This window comes from Sorex fumeus, unplaced genomic scaffold (genome assembly GCF_029834395.1).
Source record: "Sorex fumeus unplaced genomic scaffold, SorFum_2.1 ptg000005l, whole genome shotgun sequence".
Classification (NCBI taxonomy): Eukaryota; Metazoa; Chordata; class Mammalia; order Eulipotyphla; family Soricidae; genus Sorex; species Sorex fumeus.
This window is the reverse complement of record NW_026606062.1, coordinates 9331781-9345151: the sequence shown is the minus strand read 5'-3', so window position 1 is coordinate 9345151 and position 13371 is coordinate 9331781. Positions and strand designations below refer to the sequence as shown.

The 13371-nt window shown below is 51.8% G+C and overlaps 1 protein-coding gene across 1 annotated transcript in view; it reads right to left on the bottom strand.

Moving 5' to 3' along the window:
• Positions 1-13371, bottom strand: part of TRPM8 (transient receptor potential cation channel subfamily M member 8) — an 80764-nt gene that overhangs the window by 39299 nt on the left and 28094 nt on the right. Inside the window, exons 9-13 of the mRNA XM_056121719.1 lie at positions 12559-12661; positions 11077-11195; positions 6805-7095; positions 3249-3344; positions 1763-1892 (exon numbers count right to left, since the gene is read on the bottom strand). Of these exons, the coding sequence (XP_055977694.1) occupies positions 1763-1892; positions 3249-3344; positions 6805-7095; positions 11077-11195; positions 12559-12661 (739 nt within the window). The remainder of the gene's footprint in view (positions 1-1762; positions 1893-3248; positions 3345-6804; positions 7096-11076; positions 11196-12558; positions 12662-13371) is intronic.

Here is a 13371-nt window from a genome sequence, read left to right as displayed (position 1 = left end):
AAACACCCACACACTAACATACACACATTCACACATGCACACACAAACACACACACTCACATACACAAACACCCACATACACCCATACACACATACCATATACACAAATACACATACACACATATACACATACACATATACACACATACACACATACATATACATTCACAAATATGTATATACATATATACAGATACAAACATACACACATACACACATACACATATATACACATATACACACAAACACACACTCACCTACACACATACACGCATTCACATACACACATATAAACACACACATACACATGAGCATACACACATACACACATACAAACATACACACAGTGGCACAAACATATATACACACACATACACAGACACACGCACATATACACATACACACATACATACAAACACACACATATACACATACATACACACATATACATACACACACGCACGCACACACGCACACACCGGCCCCCACACCAAGTCACCTTCAAGCAAAGTGGGAGGGTAGACTCCTGGGAGATACCCACGTGATTCTTCCCAAACAAAGGGGTTTCTCCAGGCACAGAATCCTGGCCCCTTCCCGGTGGCAGTGGCCCGATGGCCTGGAGGTGGCCGAACTGCCCCAAATGGCCCAGGCAGGCGCTTCCCCAGATGCAGACCCCGGGCAGGGTGCCCAGAGCAGCACCCATGTTGCGACCTCCCGTGCTTTGGGGATAAGCCTTCTCTGCAGACTCGGCTGATGCCCCCAAATCAAATAAAAATGTGTGCAGGAATCTCATGGGCTGCAATAGGGTGCTCAGGCTGAAGGCCGGCCCCGCGGGGACGCTCTCCAGGGCGGTCGATACGGGCTACCACGCCATGGGAGGGCACCTAACAGGACACAGGAATCACCAGGAATCTGGCAACCGCACAGGGTTTCGGAACTCTCCAGGAGAAAAAAAAAAAAAAAAGGAAAAAAGAAAAAAAAATTCAAATTCAACCCTGGCCTGAGTCCAAGGTGCTTTTGCTTGCGCTGTGGAAGACAGCCAGACTGGTGAAGGTCCGAGTGGCCATGACCTGTGGAGGCAGGTGGACACGCACCCTCATGGTCACAGGTCCCGAGGACCGCGCTGGGCACCTTTGCAGGGCAGAGCAGCTGTGTGCCGGATAGGCTTTTTTTTTTGCCCAGATTCCAAACACCCAGACATGCATTTTGTAACGTGCCCTTCCAACCTGGGCGACCCTCAGGGTCCAGGAACCCTTCACACGGGTCCAAAACCTTTGACTGGGGGCCAGCAGCTCCAGGTTTCTTGGGAAACAGGGGGTCTTCTGGGGAGACAGAAGCTGTGTGAAGGGCACAGGACAAGGGACATCCCCCAGACGGTGGCAGCTCACTGGGGAGGACTTGCAGAACCCTCAACCTGGACAGACATCCTTTGCGGGGCTTCAGGGGCACAGGACACGGCCTCCTTCCCGTCCACTCAGGGAGGGGCACAGGGATTTGGAGGCCCCTTGAGGGTGTCCTGGATGCCTAGACCATGTGTCCTGGCCCAGAGTCCAGGAAACCCCAGGCCGCCTCGAGCGCACACATGAACCATGTGTCCCCGTCACCGTTTCTCATCTGCACCCACCACTCCCCAGGGTGCTGAGTCCCTCACCCTGGGCTGGGGGCCTCTGGGGTGCAGATGATGCAGGTCACGTGTTTCCGCTTACAGTCTGGGGGTGTGGACACGTGCCCACCCCAGGCTCTGCCGCTGAGCCAGACTCACCAACCGCACGCGTCTCGTACTCATTGGCCAGTTCCTCCGACTCGCCGGCAGCATTGATGTCATTCTTGACCTTGGCCAGAGTCTTCAGCAGCTTGCTGGCCCCCAGGGCGGCCAGCGTGCAGCCCCTGGTCTGTGGGGGTGGGGGACGGAAGGTGACATTACCCCAGTGGCCGGGTCAGCGTCTGTCCAAGTCAGAACATACCGAGGGCACGGCGCGAGGGGGAAACGGTGACGTGTGCCCGGCCGGCAGCATTTTCCGGGTGAGGCCGGAGATGCTCTAAGGGCTGTGGGTGCTACCGGCCTCCATCCCGGCCCCCTCGGGCCCCACCGAGCTGGGAGCAGATCTCGGGCGCCACCTGGTGGGGCCCAGCGACAGTTTTCTTTTTTCTTCTTTTTCTTTTTTTTTTTTTAATATTCTTTATTTTATTGAACAGGTTTCAGTCATATAATGTTCCCTCCCACCCTAGCCTGCCTCTATGGCAGGCACCTCTCCTCTCTCTCTCTCTCTCTCTCTCTCTCTCTCTCTCTCTCTCTCTCTCTCTCCTCTCTTCCCTCTCTCCCTCTATCCTTCTCTCTCTCCCTCTTTTTCTCTCCCTTTCTCCCTTTCTCTCTCCCCCTCCCCACTCTCTTCCCTCACTCCCTTTCTCTCCTTCTCTCTCCCTCCTCTTCTCTTCCTCCCTCTCTCCCTCTTTTTCTCTCTCTCCCTCTCTCTCTCTCTCTCTCTCTCTCTCTCTTTCTCTCTCTCTCTCTCTCCCCACCCCTCTCTCCCTTTGGGCATTATGGTTTGCACTACAGATGCTGAAAGGTTATCAATAAATATCCCTTCCCCCCTTCAACACTCAGCATCGTCTGAGCCTGGACACAGTCACAGCCCTGGTCACTGGAGTGGCAGAGGAAACCACAGGCCAGTGCCAGGGGCCGTAAGCACGTGGCCGGCAAGTGGACACAGCACCAGGAGGGGATCTGGGAGAAGACACAGGGCCTGTGTGCCCACACCTGTGGCATGTCCCGCCGTGCCCCGTCCCTCCAGCCTCCACTGCTCCCTGGGCACCACACACACACACACACACACACACACACAATCACACGCACACAATCACACGCACATGCATGCACACACAATGCATACACACCACACCCCACACATACACACACACAATAACGCACATGCATGCACACACAATACATACACACCACACCACACACACACACACACACACACATACCTCGCTGCCTTTCCCGGGCTTGACTGCCCTGACCCTACCCTACTCCTGCCCCTCGGCCATCCCCCTAGATGTCGCTTTCCTAAATTAGACATAAAAGTCGCATCTACGTGCCCCGCTGCCCCCACTCTCCCGCTGAGAAACAGGTCCCGCGGCGCTGGCAGGGACACTGAGGCACGGCCATGCTCCTGAGCACAGGTGTCCTCTGGGGTGAGGTGGGGCCGTGGGGCTCGCGCGCCCCCTGCTGGTCCCGGCCGGCTTACCTGCTCCCAGATGACCTTGGACAGCTCCTTCTTGTTCTGCAGGATGGCCCAGATGAAGAGGGCCTGCAGCGGGTGCCGCGTGATGGGGGACACGTCCTGGCAGGGGGGAGAGCAGGGGGTCGGGCGCCATCCCCTCAGGGGCGCCCCAGAAGAGTCCCTCAAGCTCTCTACGTCGATGTCCATTTCTTAGGGCCCCTCCTGGCAGTGCTCAGGATGTGCTCCCCAGTCAGTGCTCAGGATTCTCCCCCAGTGGGGCTGGGGCCAGTGTCGGGGATGGAGTCAGAGTCCCCGACATGCAGAGCTTCTCCCCAGCCCCACGCGAGTTTGTTTTAACCACGTGGCCACGATGCAGCCATGCCCACCCCTCTGCAGGCGGCAGGACCGTCTGGAAATCCCGCATCTACCAGAAAGACGCTCCTGCCAGCCAGAGTGTGGGAAGGGCGGGGAGAGGTGCGAGGGGCCAGGTACAAGCTGAGCGACCAGGAAACGCCCAGGGGTGTCTCTAGGACTCTCACCGGGGAAAACCGGCTCCCACCACACTCTGCACAAGCTCCCAGACTGACCACGGAGCCCCCTTGTCAGAAAGTGCCGTTCAGTGCCCTCTTGAAAACCTTCTTTTTTGGTGAACAGATAGAAAATGTCACCCCATGGTGCCAAGGCTACCACTGACCCCAGCTCCGACCTTTCCAGGGCCCTGACAGGACAATGCCATTCTAATGGGGTCTTTCCACATAGGAAATAAGAAACTAAATGTCTATATTTGGAAATGTCCCTGTGGGTTTCAGCAACATCCAAACTGCTCACATCCTGGGTCTGGGCATGAAAACGGTCTGGGCATCAACTCCATCTAGAAGCTTCCAAGCACTTCCTCCTCCCTCAACCCTCCGTTCCTTCAGGCTCTGCAACACACACATGCACACACATGCACAAACACACACACATATATATCCGCATGGATGAGCATTCAGACATGCATGCACACACATACACATATGCATACACATGTACATACATGCACAAACACACATATAGACACACTGGGATGGGGGCACATACATGCATGAACACACATGTACACACATACACACTCACACATGCACAAACACAAATATATACACACAAGGATGGGTATACATACACAATGCACACACATACATGCTCACATACACAATGTTGGGTAACATTGCTTTGTCCTTCCACAGGAAGCTTAGGTTTATCTGGTTACACTCATTAATCTGGTTACACCCATCAATCTGGTTACACCCATCACAGTGCTCCTGAAGCACTTCCACTTCCACTGTGTTTATCTGTAAACAGTCTTCCCTATGCTCTCCTTCCCACCCAGATAATCAGCTTTCCCCTTAATCAGACTTTGTTAATCTGTAAGATCAGTTTCCCAGAAATCTATGATTTTGTATGTATGAGTGAAATATTGCCTTTCTCCTCTCCTTATGCCTTATGAACAGTTTACCTTAAAGTAATATCCTTTTTGTATAGATACAGGAAGACCGTTAACATCATGCTTTGTAACTCAGGACTTGATTGGCTTTGAATATTATTCACTCCCAGGCATCTGCTTTCTCGACTTAAGCCTCAGTTGCCCTTAGTTCCTAACATCCCAAAAGCAGGGTCCTGACGAGGGACTGAATGGACCCAGGGCAAGCGGTGAGCTACCCTGGCAGCGGAATGGGCCAGGCCAAAGTGTCATGATTCTTAACTATAAGTTAAGAGTTTGATCATAGACAAATGCTGTCATGATCCAAAGGTAACGACGAGACTGGGATCCTGCTAGGGGTGGGAAAGACTATCTGGCCTGAGCACTGTAGTCTGAGATCGAGATGGCCCTAGGAGAGCAATTCTATAAGTTTAAGATATTTCTTACTGTATCCATACAAAATGATTTATATTATATTCTTATATGCTTGTCGGACAAGGAGAGGAGAGGCACGCCCATGGGATTCTGCTCTAGGGTGGGTCCTCTTGCTAAGAAAGGATCTGTCCTAGGAGTGGCCTTCCCTGAGGCTAAGATTTCTACCCCTATTGATTTCTACCCCTATTGATTGTGACCGCACCTATGTGTAATTGTTCCCCCAATTCCTCTTGGAGAGAGATATAATGAGACTGTAGATTGGATAGAGGGGAGCAGAGACAGAGGCAGAGACAGGCAAGAGTGACTGGTGCAGATGGAGAGAGGAATGAAATAAACTGCTACTAATACCAACCAGCCTGGCCCTCATTCCTTCCTCCACCTGACCATCGCCATCGACCTCCCTGGGTGGGAGAAGGGTGAGACTACCAAACGCGGATGGCAGGAGAGATAGAGCCACCACCGCTGAGTGCTGCTTGCCCCCTCATTTGTGTGAGTTTACACACACACAAACACACATATTTATACACACATGACTGGGTATACATACACTACATACATGCATGCACACATATACACACATGTAGGCATACAGATGCGCACACATCTACACACAGGGATAGGCATATACACACATACACAGGCACACATATATGCATGAACATGTACATATACACAGAGATGAGCATACATACACTCATGCACACATATACATATACACAAATGCATACATATATACATACATGATGGGTATACAGACACACATGCACACACATACACGCTCACACACGCACAAACATACACATATATAAACACATGAATGTTCCTACACGCATGCGCACATATACACATATGGACGCAAAATCACAGGCATACATACACACATGAATGTATACAAACATGGACATAAACATGCACACACACAGACACATATGCATGCATACAGATACACACACACTGATGTTCAAAATCTCAGAATTCCATGAGAATGGCCTCGATTAGAGCAGTCTCGCATGAGAACTTGAGGCAGGCCATTTTCCTTTGAGGGAAAAACCACTAGGAAGGCGGGAAACGAGAAGAGGAAAGACAGGCCCAGGCAGAGGCACCGTCAGCGAGCTGGCGCCATGGGGGTTGGCAGTGAGACCCGCCAGGGCCCTGCAGTCTCCAGCCCGAGAAAACCCAGCCAGAGTCACAGGTGCTGGCAGGCACCGAGATCTGGGTTGTGCCCGTGCTTGAACTAAGCAGGCCTGGGTGGGCACCAGCCCCCTCTCCAGCACACAGGTGGGGTGGGGTCACCCCTGGGAATGGCCTCATCCCTGGTGTGCACAGGAGAAAATGTGGGGGCCCTTTCATCCTTCACACGGCAGCAGACAACAACCTGGGCAGACCCTGCCCCAGAGTGACACACAGTCCACAGTGCCTGTCTCCCGCTAGATACCCTTAGAGACACACACCAGCCCTCAGAGCTAGGAAGAGAACAAGACCGAGAGCCTGAGCATGAATCGAGACCTGAGAATCCCCACCAGGTGCTCAGCCCACGCGGCACAGGCAGCAAAGACAGAGCAAAGCGACCGAGTGCTCCCAGCACCATGAGGCAGGGTGGGGAGGATGGAGGTGGCGGGGGCAACGGGGGTGGCTGGCCTGGCCCGAGGGTGTAGGATGGAGGCCAGCAACTTGTCCAGCACCTACATGGAATTCGATGTCCAGGTCCTCCCGGCTGCTCCGGTCTTCCTTCCGGAAGCCTCTGCGGAAGTTGGCCACCAGCTTCCAGACGAAGGTGAGGAGGGCGTCGTTGTAGGAGTTCTTGGCGATCTGCAGGTTGCGGTACACCAGGGCACTGAAGTGGTTGGAGAAGAGCTCGGTGAGGACGTCGTTGGTGAGGAACTTGCGCAGATTCAGGCCGTTCTCTAGGAAGAGGCGGACGAACTTGGGCCTGTCCTTGATAAGCGCCATGAACATGACCTCCTGCAGATCGGCCGACTAGGGGAGAGAGGGAGGTGTCATGCACATGGCCCACGGAGGGGACGCCCCTCCCAGGCCGGACCCCACCCCCAACCACGAGGACATGGGGTCACTGAAGGGATGCCCCTCCCGGGCCAGACCCCACTCCCGACCACCAGGTCCTGCCATCTCCCAGTTCCTTTATTTTCTCCTGCTTCGAGAATCAGTGAGACTGGGGCCAGAGCAATATTCCAGTGGGTAGGGTGTTTGCCTTGCAGGCAGCCAACCCGAGTTCAATCCCCGTCATCCCATATGGTTCCCCCAAGCACCGCCAGGAGTGATTCCTGAGTGCAGAGCCAGGAGTAACCCCTGAGCATCACCGGATGTGATCCAAAAAACCAAAAAAAAAAAATCAATGCAGCTGTTCAGGACCGTGGAGTTGGGTCCCAAATTGGGCTGGGAGTGAACATGCCTCTTGCTATCATGAAGTGCAGTGAACACCACCCACAGGGCAGAGCTGACCCCGTGCCCAGTCCAGAGGAAGGCTTCAGTGGGACTAAGGGCCAGCAAATGGCTCACAAGGTTGTTTCCCCAAATCACTCAGATGTGAACCAACAGTCCCAAACCAGCCCCTGCATCCCACCCCACCAGCCCTTGATGGAGCCCCAGACCCTCTTCAGACTTCACCATGCCAGGCAAAGGGAAGCCCCCTTGACACTCATCCAAGTTATTATTCATCCCCACTGGCGCTTTCTGGCCCATAGAAGGAGGTCGGTAGATGCGGCCACACATCACGTCCCATGGACCAGAGCCACGGAACCACAGGCCACACCTGCTCTTAGACACGTTTGTCCCCCGAGACATTTCTCACAATTGGACACGGTTGTCAACTTCAAAAACCAGAAGGCCAGGAGCGATTTTCTCAGAGGATCAGGTGCAGGGTCGCACACGAGAAGCCCGTGTTTCACTCCTGGCACCGCACAGTCCCTGAATCAGGGGCAGCACCCAGCACCAGCGGGTGTGTCCCCAGGACAAACCTGCACAAACACTAGCTAGAAGGCCCGTGACAAGCTCACACTCCACCGGTAAAGTCCAGGGTCAAAAGGGGAAGCCAGTGGCTCTGATGCAGCTCAAGAGGCAGAGTCAGCCGGCACAGATGAGGCTCGGGGTCCCCCCCAAACCCAAGCCACTCCCTCAGGGACCCTCACACTACAGCCCCATCATTAACAAGGAAACAGCAGAGGGAGCGTGAGAAAGAAAAATGATCAGTAAGGGATGACTTTTGGTTGGGACCTCTTTTTTTTTATCCACTTGATTTAATTTTAATTTAATTTTAAATTTAATTTTTAGTTTTTTTTTATGCTTGTATTTGGGGCTGGAGAGATAGTACCAGAGGCATGGCAAACTTTTCCTGCATATGGCCTGCCCCATTCCAATCCTGACACCGCTTATGGTCCCCCAAGTACCACTAGGAGTGATCCCTAAACACAATTAGGGGTAAGCTCTGAGTGCTGCCTGGTGGAGCCCAAAAACAGAACAAATAAATAAATATAGAAAAAATCAAGCCAGAGGCCGGAGGGATAGTACAGCGGGGAGGGTGTTTGCCTTGCATGCCGCCAACCTGAGTTCGATCCCCGGCATCCCATATGGTCTACCCAGCACCGCCAGGAGTAATTCCTGAGTGAAGAACCAGGAGTAACCCCTGAGCATTGTTGGGTGTGACCCAAAGAGCAAAAAAAAATAAAGAAAAAAAGAAAAGAAAAGAAAAGAAAGCCAGTTTGCAGAGGTTACGTCATCCAAATGAGCAAACTCTTTTTTCTTTCTTTCTTTTTTTCTTTTCTTTTTTTTTTTTTTTTTGCTTTTTGGGTCACACCGGGCGTTGCTCAGGGGTTACTCCTGGCTCTTCACTCAGCAATTAGCCCTGACCGTGCTCAGGGGACCATATGGGATGCCGGGGATCAAACCCAGGTCGGCCGCATGTAAGGCAGACACCCTACCCGCTGTGCTATCACTCCAGCCCCCAAATGGGCAAACTCTTGACACTATCTTTATGGCTCCTGCCCACAGCCTTTCACTACCTTTGCCTGAGTTAATACAATGAAAAGGGCCATTTGATATGCGTCTGCATTTATGTTTATTCAGACCATCTCACGTGACTCCCACAGAAGACTCCACACACCGGGACTGGCTCGCTTATGACTCAATTAACCAGATCTACTTGCAATGCTACTTCCCCTCAATGAACTAGCCCAGGGAGTGTATAATAGAGTCCCTTAACCTGCAAAGACAACAGACTGTTTGCCGAATGAATGAATAATTTACAATCCCACAATGATTACTTTTCTTGGCATGCTGTTATTAAACCCTTCACGTGCATGTAAATTAGATATTCATCCTTGGAGGAAGCGGTGAGAGACCTCCAGGTGTTTCTGCACCTGACTTCCAGGAGGACTGATACAACCAACCCTTCTGTGTGGAGTTGCATTCTCTCCAGCACTTAGTAAAGGCCAGAAGGAATTCAGCCTCTGACTCGGGGCTGAGAACCAAGGAGCTGCCTCCGCGGGCCTGTGTGCATTGCTCTGGGGGATGGAGGGGAGAGGGTGGTGTGTCCCCACATTGGTGACACTTCAACGGGACTCCAGAGAACAGGGCCTGCATTTGTCCCTTCTGCAGCTCGCTGCCACTGACCTTCTCAAAGCTGCTCTGGGAGATAAGGCAGGGTACAAAATGAGACTTTCCAGTCGAGCCGGTAGTAAACCCCTTATTTCCCTTCTGTTGTCCCGTTGTTCATTGATTTGCTCAAGCAGGCACCAGTAACATCTCCATTGTGAGACTTGTTGTTACTGTTTTTTTTTTTAATTTTTATAAGTGAGACATCATGAGGTACAGTTGTAGACTTACAAATTTCCATGCTTGGGTTTCGGTTTAACACTCGGAAATCAATCAACATAATCCATCATATCAACAAAAGAAAAGATAAAATCATATGATCATATCAATAGATGCAGAGAAAGCATTTGGCAAGATCCAGCACCCATTTATGATAAAAAAAAAAACCCTCGCCAAAATGGGGATAGAGGGGACTTTCCTCAATATAGTTAAAGCCATTTACCACAAGCCTACAGCAAGCATCATCCTCAATGGGAAAAAACTGAGGGCCTTCCCTCTAAGATCAGGGACGAGACAAGGATGTCCACTCTCTCCACTGCTGTTCAATATAGTGCTGGAAGTACTTGCAATAGTGATTAGGCAACAAAAAGATATTAAGGGCATCCAGGTAGGAAAGGAAGAAATGTTACTGTTTTTGACATATGGAATACGTCATGGGGAGCTTGCCAGGCTCTGCCGTGCAGGTGGGATACTCTTGGTAGCTTGCCGGGCTCTCCGAGAGGGACAGAGGAATCGAACCTGGGTCAGCCGCGTGCAAGGCAAATGCCCTACCCGCTGTGCTATCACTCCAGCCCATTTCCCTCCTATTTCTGCCCAACGGCTGGAGCGATAGCACAGCAGGTAGGGCGTTTGCCTTGCACGCAGCCAACATGGCCGACCCGAGTTTGATTCCTCCGCCCCTCTCGGAGAGCCGGGCAAGCTACCGAGAGTATTCGATATGCCAGACACAGTAACAACAAAGTCTCCAATGGAGACGTTACTGGGCCCACTCGAGCAAATCGACGATCAACGGGAGGGCCTTTACTTTACTTTTACTTTCTGCCCAACCCATCTCAAGAGGAAATCTAAGCTCTACCTCAGAGAGTCGCCCCACCTGGCTGACAATGCCCTGGCCTGTTGTGTTTAATTTTACTCTGTCCCCTCAAGCGCCTGCCACACTGACATTCTTACCCGCCCTCCAGACCAGGAGGAGGGGCGGGGCGGGCAACATATGTGTGTGTGTGTGTGTGTGTGTGTGTGTGTGTGTGTGTGTGTGTGTGTCGGGTGGAGCAGTCCTGGCCAAGTGCCCACGCCAAGACTTGTCAGAGTGAACCCACCACCAGCCCAGCATGTGGGGACCTTCCAACTTACCTCCCAGCGGCGCTCGTTGGTGAAGATCTCGTCGTTGGCCAGGTCCAGCTGGTTCCACTCCAGCAGCAGCTTGAGCTGCCCATTCCAGTTGTCCTTGTCCTGCTCGTTGGTGCTAAAGGCTGAAGGGGGGGCCAGGCAGGAGAATAACTGACTCCCCCAGGAGCACAAGAAGTGGAAGGACGGTGCTGGCCAACGCCCAGAGCCTGGATCCCAGCACGTCCCGTTACACTCATTCAGACTCCGGGCCACCGGCTTCTCGCCACACAGTCCGCACACACTCCCTGTGTCCCCAGGCACACGGCGAGGACAGCTCAGGGGACAACTCTCTCTCTCTCTCTCTTCAGGTCATAATGCGAGATGTCATGGATTTGTGGCTTCACGGTTCAGATTCTGTAAATGATTCTACTTCAAGGGCCATATCTGACTTAAGCCGTGGTTCCCTCTTGAAATAACGGCTGTATTAGAACCAGGCTCTCCTTGCTGTTTCCAGGTAGAATTCGTTTTAGTAAATCTCATTCTAGCCAAATGCCCGGCAAGCACAGCGAGAGTGAGTCTAATAAGGGGCTTAAGCCATGCCACCCTTCTGGAACCCCCTTCTCCCTGCTGGACTTGGTCAGCGGGTACCTCCAATCAAGGGGACCAGCTTTGCCCAGGCCCCATTTCACTCCCTCTCCACCTGGATGGAATTCTAACACACAAAGGTCCTGTCTAGATGAGAAATTGCACCCCCAAGGTTCATTCCGTGTCCTAAATCATCTATAGACCCCTGAAATTAAATGCACATATGTCCTGTGTGTGGGCTGGAGAGATAGCACAGCGGGTAGGGTGTTTGCCTTGCACGCAGCTACCATGGCCTACCTGAGTTCGATTCCTCCGCCCCTCTCAGAGAGCCCAGCAAGCTACCGAGAGTATCTCACCCACACAGCAAAGCCTGGCAAGCTACCCATGACGTATTCGATATGCCAAACACAGTACCAAGTCTCACAATGTTACTGGGCCCACTCGAGCAAAAATAGATGAACAACAGGAGAACAGTGACAGTGACAGACAGTCCTGTCTATTGACTTCGTGTGGGTGAATGGACATTTCCCAAGGATTCCGGAGACAGATGCATGCATGACTTTCAGCCTATTCTCAGAGGAGTCCAGGGCTCAGGAAAAGATCCTCAGCAGGACTGGAGACAAGTCTCCAGAAAGAAGAGCTACAGTGCAGTGCTATTTCCCTCCTACTGGTGACACTATTCCACGTGTCACCAGTCTCTTCGGACCGAGAAACTACACGGTCTAGTAAAAAAAACACACAACCAAGAAGATTTAGCTTGGCAAGCCCAGAGCAGATATTCTAGGTCAATTGGCCTATGATGATTATAATGAAGTGCTGGGTTATATGTCAATAAAACTGCTTTTCTAGATGAAAGCCAGCCACTAAAGATCGCAGGAAGTCAAGCAGAGTCACGACTTGGGGGAGGCGCCCAGAACTTACCTTTGTACAGCGCGTAGGAAATGGCGTTGCTCACAATTTCGTCCCCGGCTTCCTCCATTTTAATAACTGTTAACAGGTGAGCACTCTCCAGAATCTCTTTGAGCTGGCGGCATTCGGAAAACAAAAGGTTAGCAATGGAGATTGGGCACGAGGAGAATAAATGTCTCACACTTAGGAAGGAAATTCGCTATGATTTTTTTTTAACAGAGGGTCGCTAAGGGAAGTTCCATCTCATGGTGGACATCATGTTCGTGGGGAGTAATGAAGTACAGGGTTATATGTCAATAAAACTGGTTTTGCAGTTAAACATTGCAAAACAATCACACACTAGGGGCCAGAGAGATAGGACAGCGTGACCCTGCTACAGCTAAGTGCAGGTCACATGCAGATCATTCATCGATAAAGCCAAATACCTCACAGACCAGGGTACGTGTGTGTGTGTGTGTGTGTGTGTGTCTGTGTGTGTAAGAGAGAGAGAGAGAAACAGACACACACAGACAGAGAGAGACAGAGAACGCAGAGCATCAGGAAATAGCATCTGCCCTATTGAAATAAAAGAGAACAAATGAGTAAAAGTTTGCAGAAAACCATAGAAATTGTTCTGTGTGAACTTCAGGTAGAGAAGGTCAATGTAGGAAGAAACCAGAGGACTCAGTTATTGGACCAAGAAGAAATTTTCTGCAGTATATTGTCAGATTTATTCGGTAGGGGCTAGGGGGTTGGGGCCACCCCCAGTTGTGCTCAGGGGTTACTCCTGGCTCTGCAGTCAGAAATCACTCCTGGTGGTGCTCAGGGGACCCTATGGGATGCCGG